This window comes from Gekko japonicus, unplaced genomic scaffold, assembly GCF_001447785.1.
Source record: "Gekko japonicus isolate JY-2015 unplaced genomic scaffold, Gekko_japonicus_V1.1 scaffold55, whole genome shotgun sequence".
NCBI lineage: Eukaryota > Metazoa > Chordata > Lepidosauria > Squamata > Gekkonidae > Gekko > Gekko japonicus.
Window position 1 is genome coordinate 137,415 of NW_015160837.1, and position 10,132 is coordinate 147,546.

General features: G+C 44.5%; 1 protein-coding gene across 1 annotated transcript in view; it reads right to left on the reverse strand.

Annotated features, from left to right (window-relative positions):
- Positions 1–10,132, reverse strand: part of N4BP2 (NEDD4 binding protein 2) — a 46,266-nt gene that overhangs the window by 35,301 nt on the left and 833 nt on the right. The window contains exons 2-3 of the mRNA XM_015418343.1: positions 6,100–7,351; positions 3,671–3,798 (exon numbers count right to left, since the gene is read on the reverse strand). Of these exons, the coding sequence (XP_015273829.1) occupies positions 3,671–3,798; positions 6,100–7,351 (1,380 nt within the window). The remainder of the gene's footprint in view (positions 1–3,670; positions 3,799–6,099; positions 7,352–10,132) is intronic.

Consider the following 10,132-nt stretch of genomic DNA (forward strand, 5'->3'; position numbering starts at 1 on the left):
GACCAGCACCTGTGAAAGCGAATACGCGGCCTTGAATGACTGTGCCATACAATTAGAATGGCTAAATCAATTATTGGTGGATTTCAATGTACAACATGAAATGCCTATGATTGTGTATTGTGACAATACAGCAGCTGAAATGTTGGCAGATGCTCAGGGTATCAGACCTAGGTCTCGCCATATTAACATTAGATATCAAAATGTAAGAGACATTGTACAGAGGAAATTGATTGCTATAAAACATTGTAAATCAACTGTAAATGTCGCTGATATGTTTACCAAAGGTTTAAATGAAATGCAGTTTGTAAACCTTAGGGGGAGACTCAACATGATCCTTCCTACTACAGATTAAGGGGGAGTGTTGTATGTTAATCAGATAGCAGGAAGATCATTAGGATCTAACTGACAGTTCAGTGACAGCTACATGTCAGCAGGTGGACTGATAAGCCTGTTCAAACCGGTTATGGCTGGCACTGGACAGTGTGCAGTCATCATGACTCAGCTTGTTGCTGATTGGTGCTACTGTGTATATAAGTCTGTACAGAAGCCATGTACGCTCTCTTCGGAGGTAACAAGTGTCTGGCGAAGCATTTTGTCTATGTATATTCTGTGAATAAACCCTTGTATATAGTGTACCACTGGACTGTGCAGTGTGGTTACTATAGAGGGACAGAACAGCAAAGAACTGGTAAGAGCTGGGAGGCTGGAAAGTCTGCTAAGGTGCTGTCTTGGCTTAGACTGGTCTGGGGACCACTACACACGCTCTGCGCAACAAACACTGCCATTTAAGGATGCAGTGGGACTAGGAATACGACGTTAAAAGACTGTGACATTCCCAGGCCAGAACAGTACGCTGTGAGACTGCAAAGGTACAGCCAATGCAGTTCCTCTCCCACGTTTCAGGACCCAGCTGTTCAGACTGTGGGAAGGGGCACATTTTTCAAACCACTCTCTTCTCTTAAAGATAGCCCACACATAGAAACACAGCAGGCAAAGGGCTGGCTAGAAAGTTGCTCCCTGAGGAGCGATTTCCCTGCTTTAACCGGGCTTTTTACAGGAGAGAGCTGTTCAGAAACCAATTGTAGCGGCTGCAGAAGTACATCCCCACCACCCTCATTCTGCTGCAAGAAGTGAGTTCCAGACTACCGTTTAGTCCTTCTGTTTAACAAAATCTTGTTAGACTTTTAGGGTGCCACGGGATTCCTACTTCTCTTTTCTACCCCTTCAGGTACCACATCTTCAGATACCAGCCCTCTTCCTGCCTGCCTTTGGCACCCAACGGAGCCTGCAGAGCTGCCCCTGATGAAAAATAACTGGGGGGGGGCACCCCTCACTGCAAAGCAGCACACCCTCCCTCAAATTCCAGGCAACTCTCCCACAGTCCACTCCATTCCCAACTCCCCTCAGCTCTTATCACGGGAAAACAGCCGTCCTGCCGCCTTTCACATGACTCCATTCACCCTGCACAGCGCCACCTTTCATGCTTTCCTCCATACTTCAACACAGCACCCAAGGCAGCCATCTTTGCAAAGGGCAAGCGCCAGGACTTGCAGGCTGCTGTGTGGTAGAATTGGTGTTTTCCCTTTTGGCTGAAATCACTTCTAAAGCCCCCTGTCTCTCTGCAAGCGACTAGATTACACCTCTCATCGCTTGCAGAGAGGACATGGAAGGAAGGGTTGCATTTCTACAAAAAGCAGCCCCTTTCGCTCTCCAGCTTGCAGTCTCCCCGTGGGGCTGCAAGAGGCATGGCGGGGGCTGCCTGGCTGGTGTTCCCTCTGGGAAGGCAGGCTAATGGGTGCTCCCATGAAGGCAGAGATGTCAGCGGTTGCTGGGCGAGAGGGCAGGCATGTAGCCGCTGCCGCTGTGAGAAGGCAACGAAAGCTATGCAAGCCCCGCTGCCATTGTCAGCTAGAGGAGGAGGAGAAGCGACCCGTAGGTGGGGCCAGGCCATCTCAGGAGAAGCAGATGAACCTCTGGGCTGACCTAAAAGTTGCTGCACTGTGCAGGTTAGACGGAACTCTGCAGACTGCAAGGCCTCCGGCAGCTGTGACACTCTAGCCTAGTCTCTATGTCTACCAGACTAGGAGGAAGGAAATTCTAGAGCGTCACCTGACCTCCACCATTTCCCCCCACTGTCCGATGCTTCCGAAGTGGGGGAGGGGTCCTCAAAGCAGAGAATCCCCGCCCCTGATTGGGGAATGGCATCCCTAGTGCAAACCCAACAGGACTAAAGGCAAGCCAGAGCATCTCCATAGTAGAAACTGACAAGGGGGGCATTTTTGCAAGCCCAGCAGAACCAGTGCCATGTACAGAGTGCCCAGCAATACCAGTGTAATCAAAGAATGCCCAGCAGAATCTAGTTCCATTGTGGCAATGCCAGATCAACAGGACTGATGTGAAGTACAGAACCACGATCCAAGCAAGCCGGGGGGGGGGGGGGTTTGCAAGCATATTTCCTCTAAGATGAGTTAGCGTGAGCCAGCTCATGGTTTTTTAGCCTCCGGCTCACACCTTTTTGTCTTAGCTCAGGGAGGAGGGCTCCAGAGCAAACTAATTTATGCAGCAGCCAAATCACCTGCTCACAACTTTAATGCTGGTGGCTCACAAAGTAGAATTTTGGCTGACAAGGCTCCACAGCTTAGAGGGAGCCTTGATTGCAAGCCCAGCACAACCAACAACAGGACACTAATGCCAAACCAGAGAATCCCTGCAGTACAAACTGAAGGGGGAGGGACAACTTTTTTTTCAAACCCAGCACAACCAGTACAGAATGGCCAGCAGAAACTGGTGCCACTGTGGCAATGCAAGCGTAAAAGGACTAATTTCAAAACACAGTGTCACAAGAAATCCAAGTGGGAGAAGGGGGATTTTGCAAACCCAGCACAACCAGTTACAATGTGCAGAATACCCAGCAGACCCCAGTACCACTGGCATTGTGAGCTTAAAAGGACTGCTCTCAAAGCATAGAGTCACAACAAATCCAGGCCGGGTGGGGGGGATTTGCAAGCTCTGTGCAAAAAATGGGAAGGAAACACAAAGGAACATCAGCAAAAGGGAGGGGGAAAACCCTCTTGAAATTAACAAGAGTAGCTGCTTTAAAGTTTGGTAAACATTTAGATTGAGTGGAGACTGTCTGAAAATGTATCCCTTCACAGATGGAAACAAACCACCACAAACAGTTTGAAAGTTTGTGGAAAGTTTGGGCCAGTTGACCTGCCACGAACTTCAGTTCACGAACCATGAACTGGCCAATATTTGTCATGAACTTTAGTTCATGATCCGGTTCGTGCGCACCCCTAATGCTCAACCCATGGTATCATTTTGATGCATTGGTTTTTTTTAAAAAAATATCTGCTTGTATACGGACCCTTGAATACAGGTTCATAGTTTAAGAATACACATTAAACTTTTGTACTCTATTTATTCTCTCACCCTCTGGCAGTTTTCTGGTATTTTTATTGTTGCTTTCCAGTAACAAAATCAGCGACAACTAGCTTGAGTTACTAGAGAATGAATACTGTTCTATAGGACCAACATCCAGTTATTTTTCCAGTATGTACCTACATATTGGAAAGACGGCTCCAATCGTAGCACAAGAACTCCATGGAATTTTACTCTGTTCCTAGATTCCTGTACTCTTTATTGTTACTCTACTATATCTGGCTCTTACCACGTTTCCAGTTCCATTCATGTGCCTCTGATAAGCGATCAGGATTAAACTGGTATTGTCCACTTTTTGTATAAAAATAGTCATCTGTACTAAGAATAATTCCACCAGGATTATCCTCAAGCAAAGACCTGTGAAAAAAATCAGGAAAAGAAACCAGTATTTTTAGCGATGTTGCTCCAAAACATTTAAAGAACAAAATGTGCAATATACTAATGAGTCAATGACGCAAACCTTCATGCCATGAAGTTTTATTTTCTATCATGATGCTATCATATACAACAACAGTATAGCTAATTTTGAAAAATATCAAATGTTAAAATAAGTACACTAGGTGTTGGAAAAACTCCCAAATCACAGAAGCAATACTAACACTGAAGCAATGCTAGGCAACCTGAGGCCTCCATTCCAGAGAATTCCAAGTTTCAATTACTGCTAGCACAGGGGAAAAAAGGTCGGTAGTTCAGCAGTTCGAGACCCTAGTGTGCCGCATGACGGAGTGAGCTCCCGTCTCTAGTTCTAGCTCCTGCCAACCTAGCAGTTCGAAAGCAAGAAATTGCAAGTAGATAAATAGGTACCACTTCGGTGGGAAGGTAACAGCGAAGGGGGGATAGAAACGACTAAAAAGGTAAGAGGAAGGAGCATGGGAAAGTAAAGGCGGAGGAGCAGAAAAGGTAATGAGGGAAAGTTGAAGATGGGGGAAGAGAACAGAAAAAAGTCATTGAGGGGCAGAAGCTTCCATAGAGCAAAATAGGTAAAGGTACGTAGGTAAATAACACTGCATCGGATCCTGCCTCTACCATGTGACTCTTTGAACTACTTCTTGACTCTGCCCTCATCTTGTTCCTGAACCTACTCATGAGTAACCCTCTGATTCTCAGACCTTGCTTTATGGACTGACTCTTGGACTAGACTCTTGACTCTGTGCTTAACCTTGGACTGGACCTTGACTACGCTTCTTGAGTTGGTGCTCTCGTCTTACTCACTCCGTACTCTGAGAGCGCCCCCTATGCCGTTCCTGGCCTGGCTCACATTATTGCAGGAAGCCAGCACTATGTCTCTAATCTTGTGAATATTCTTTCTGGATACAGTACATCTTTTAAAAATTTCCTTCAAGTATGTGGTGGGGTTCACTAAAAACTGTGATTCTTAATTTTAGTAGATGGGGTGTAACTATTTAAAATTTATTATAAAAAGACATTTACCTAAGAAACCAAGAAAAACATGCTTTATGAAAGACTCATCTCCACACCAATGCTCCCTCTAAGCTGTGGAGGCTTGTGAGCAAAAATGCTACTTTGTGAGCTACTGGCATTACAGTTGTGCGCAAGCGATTTGGCTACTGCATAAATTAGTTTGCTCTGGAGCCATCCTTCCTGAGCTAAGACAAAAATGTGTGAGCCGGAGGCTAAAAAAACTGTGAGCTGGCTCACACTAACTCAGCTTAGAGGGAACACTGCAGTCCACACTCTTCACTAGGTAGGAATAGGGTATAACGTAAGGAGCCATGGCTCAGTAATAGAACACTTGCTCTGCATGCAGAAGTCCCAGGTTCAGTCCCTGGCATCCCTTGATAAAAGGATCAGGTAATAAATGATGTGAAAGACCTCTACCTGAGACCTCATAATAGCTCATGTGAGAAACCTCAATGCAAGATTCTGGAGAGCCATTGCCAGTCAAAATAGACAATACTGACCTTGCCAGACAAATAAGAAATTAGAAGAATCCTGCTGGATCAGACCAGTGATCCATGTAGTCTAGCATATTGCTCAACACAGCAGGCAACTGGTTACCCTGGAAGGCTAAACAGGACACAGAGGCCAAGGCCTTCCCCCGGTGCTGCCTCCTAGCTCTGGAATCTAGAGATCTGCTGCTTCCAAGTGTGGAGGTTCCCTTTAGTCAACATGGCTAGTAGCTACCAATGGACCTTTCCTCCATGAGTCTGTCTAACCCTCTTTTAAAGCCATCTAATGCTTCTGGCCATCAGTACATCTACTGGCAGCGAATTCCAAAATTTAGCTATTCATTCAATAATTATTTATTTTTGTCTAGCCTGAACATATTTGCTCATCAACTTCACTGGGTGTCTGGGTTCTAGTATTATGGGACAGGGAGAAAAAGTCCTCTTCATCCACCTCGTGCATAGTTTTATAAACTATCACATTCACCGCTATCTTTATTCTAAACTGAAAAGCCCCAGACTCTTCAGCCTTTCACCACAGGCAAAGTGTTCCAACCTCTTCTATACTTCTGTACTTCTTCCAGCACTGCAACATCCTTTTTGAGATATTCTATGTCTAGGGCACCTTTGTAGTATTCTCATAGTCTTCTCCTGTGAGCCACCATACAAAATGGGCTGGATTCTTTTTCTTCCATAAATACCACAATAAGATTATTGCAGGTAGTCTATAATCATCAACAGAACAACCTACCTTGCTAAATATGATTTGCCAGATCCTGGAACTCCTCTGAGAAGAACAAGCACATGACCCACAAATGGTGTCTTTCTTCTCATGTGAGAAACAGAAAGCTGATGTACTTGAGACAGATTAGTTTTTTGGCTCTCATTTTTATTTCCCAAGGTCTTCACCAAGGAAGAGTAGATATCCCAGCACTGTGAAGATTCTTGCGGGGCATCTATTTTTCCAAAAGTCCTGTAATTTGAAGTAGATCGCCAGTGTTCTGGGCTGAATGCAACTGGAGTTACAAAGCTATAACTTTGTGGATAAAAGGCAGGAGCCATTAAATTCCAGGTAGACTCGTGGCAGTGTTTCTGAAGAACAGAAATATGTGAATTCCATGCCTGTTGAGACTGGTCAACATTCACAAGAGGGGCCAATTTAAAACTGGCTGCTGGGCACAAGTCAGGAACAGAAATATTTCTAGGATTATAACAAACAACTGCTGTATTTTTCTCTTTGTTAGTGCCATGGGAACTAGAATTGTCAAAAGCAGTCACTTCATGCTCAGCAACTCCCTGGCAGAACTGAGTAGGCATGCCATTTAACATGGTGTGGTCCAGTATAGCATTCTGTATCTCATCCGGATTAGCACAAGGTATTTCCACGCTGGTTTGTGTAATGGTTTCTGGAACGGCACTACTGTCTAGTACTACTTCTGGCAAACTACAGTTCTCTGGGATTTGTGCAAAGATAGCCATGTCCTCCAATGGGTTGTTTGCCTGAACTCTGGACTTTCCTAAAACTGGTTCAGAGATTCTATAGTAATCGGGGTTTAAAGTAGGTAGGAAGTTCTCCGCTTTTTCACTGTCTGCTTCCATTTGTTGGGAAGAAAGTACAGCATCATAACCCAAGCTGGACATTGCACATTCAGATAACGTCTTAACACGGCTAGAACTACTGTTGCCCAAAGCTGGAGACCGAGTACCTGAGACTTGGTCATTCCTCAGATCCTTCGATTCACTATTGAGATAATGTTTCCCAAAAGAATTACGTAGTAAATAAATCAGTTCTCCCGATGATGAAAACTCCTCCGATTCTTCATTTAACTTCACAGTTTTTATTTCAGAAGAACTCTGGTCCTCTGTTTCATTAGACACAATGCTTGGCTGATTTTCAACAAACAATGATGCAGAGATGGAATCAAAGCCTGAGACTTCGGACAAAGACGTTACCCGCTTAGCAGCCGTGGACAATTCTAGTAGATAATCCATAGTGTCTTCCACTATTAAAACAAGAAAGAAACAGTCACCAGAAGCAATGCAGAACTTATTCTGAAGTAGGAAGACATCAAGAATGGTCCAGGAAGTGCCAAAGAATTTGATCTCTCCTGTTACCTGATTATCCATCCAAGCTGTCAAGCAGTGCTCTGTCCTGTCATGTTTAAGGGCCTTCTGCCCACTCTCCAGTAAAAAAAAGCTAACGACTAAGTAGCTGAAGAATATTCTTCAACTCTTCGGACACCTAGAAAGCAATGAACAATGTGCCCTGAGCTAATCTAACAGACTATGTGAAGGCAAATTTGTTCCCCTGAGGATCTATTATGTATTACCTTTTAATAATGCTTGATTTCAAACTAGTTATCATAACCCAGTGCATAATTACAGGAGCTCAAACGCTTGCTAATTTCAGTGGTCCTGATGTGTGTACAAGTGTATACTGGAGTCAATACATATGAGCAAGATCAAACCAACAGACATTTTGAATTCATTTGCTATCCAAGTGCCTTTGACCTTATTGTCAAGTCCTGCCTCCGCACCTGGTGGGCCCCCACCAGTCATTGTTGTGACTTTCTTTTCCCTTTGAGGCTGCCCGGTGTCTCAGAAACATGGGGGGGGGGTTTACTTCACTAACCCCTCCTCTTCTGGTCAAGCCACCAGCCTTCTCCTCCCTGACTTCTTGGGCTGGCCTCCTTTTATCCCCCTGCCCATTCTTGTCTCCACTCCCAGTTCCTTCTCTCCTCCCCGCCTGACCCCAACCCCAGATTTAAGCCTCCATGCCCTGTCCGGAGTTGGGATGGGGCCGGCCAGCGATTCCCATGCTGGCCGGAGAGGCTGTCAGGCCCCACCACCCCGCTCTGTTGCAGGGCAGGGTAGGGTGGGTGTCTTAGCCCACTGCGGGCTTGTCAGTCCTTCGGGCTCTCAGTGAGCCTTGCCACTTTCTGCTGGCCCACCTGGCTGGGGCACTGCCCCAGGCCACTGCTCAGCCTCCTCGGGGTCGGGGCCTTGCTCAGCTGGGCCTGCCAACGGAACGCCGGTAGGCACGATAAGGCATGGAGAGGTTACTTGCTGCCGCCATCTTCCCCTGCTATGGCTGTCCCCATTGCACTGGAGTGGGCAAGCTGGGGGCCTGGACCAAGAGGGAAGTTGATGTCCTGGTGAGTTGGGGGGTGTGAGCCAGAGCGTTGGAGAGTCGGAGGATGATCTCCTGGGGGAAGTCCAGGCACAGGCGTGCTAGGACACTTACAAAAGATCAAGGTCTAACTATAATTATTTAGGAAACAAATGTGTTGAAAAGGAGCTAAAATGCTACACTCAGCTGCAGAGTGTGAAGGACAAGATAGCATCTATGCAAAATTAATATTTTAATGCTCACAAAGAAGAAACAGAAAGATTACAACACAAGCAAAGAAAAGCTTATAAACACGAGACACAATCATGCATTTTATCACTGACAGAACAGCTCACTCATGTGAAAATAATATTTTGAAAGTCAAGATCTTAACAAAAATATGGGAAGACAAATTTTAACTATCTACTGAAGGAGAGACTGTAAAAACACCACGAAAGAATGAAGCCTCACAAATAGGGATACAGTACTAACATGAAATAGACTCTGAAAAGACCCCAGAAAGTAGAACAGGAAAAAATGGATATAGCAGGTACCATTTCAAAGAAACATGTAAAAGTCAGCCTTGACTAGAAAAGCAGAAAGTCAATAAACAGAAGGTTCTAGTTTTGTGTCCAGACTCTCATTAGTGTTGGGTGTACCTAAGGCAAGTATTAATCTAATCTCTTCATTTTTGTTATCATCACTCCTTCTAAAAGCAGACATGATAGTTCTATGCCTACCAATAGGACAGAGAGAAGGGATTTCTCCACACCAGATGCACATTAGGCTGGAATCAAGGAAAAAGAAAAGAAGGCCTAAAGATGACAGAGCTCCAGAAACCATAAAATGCACAAGGGCAGTTGAGTGTCAGTTATTAAAAAAATGTTTGTAAAAAAGAAGCAGAAAGAAGAGGAATTAGTTCACTGAAGTCTCTAAAAAACACTATGCTGTAAATGTTATGGTCAGGGGATGCTCAACCTAAACCTCACGTGACTCAAATTTAATCCGTGCCCCTAAATCCAGAATGCTGTAAGGTATTACAGGCTCTGATCTTATTTATTAAGGTTTCTTAGCTGCATTTTGCAAATAAATAAATAAATACGTGAAACAGCTTGTAAAATTCAAGCCAAAAGCAGATTTATTAAATAAATTGAATAATGTAATTTGATTTATTTATTTACTTACTTCATTAGATTTTTTACCCCGCCCTCCCAGCAAAGCCTGCTCAGGGCAGCTTACAACAATATAAAACAATTCATTCAATACAAAAACTGATAAAACCCCAACATGAATTTAAAACCATAAACATACAACATAATAAAGTGCTAGCATTAGTTCTCAAAGCTTGGTCAGTTTCTTGATCTATTACAAATGTCCCAGGCACTCAGGTCTGCTACAGATGTCCCAGGCAAACACTACCCCTACGCACAACTGTCTAAGCTACAAAAAAGGCTGAATTCATAATGTTTTATAATATCCTGGAATGGAGAGTAATGTCCCAGGCACTCAGGTCTGCTACAGTGTCCCAGGCAAACACTACCTCTACGCACAACTGTCTAAGCTACAAAGAAGGCTGAATTCATAATGTTTTATAATATTCTGGAATGGAGAATAGGGCAGATACCATCAGAGAATTCATATGAGCGAATATACATTCCTTAATCCCAATTCCACC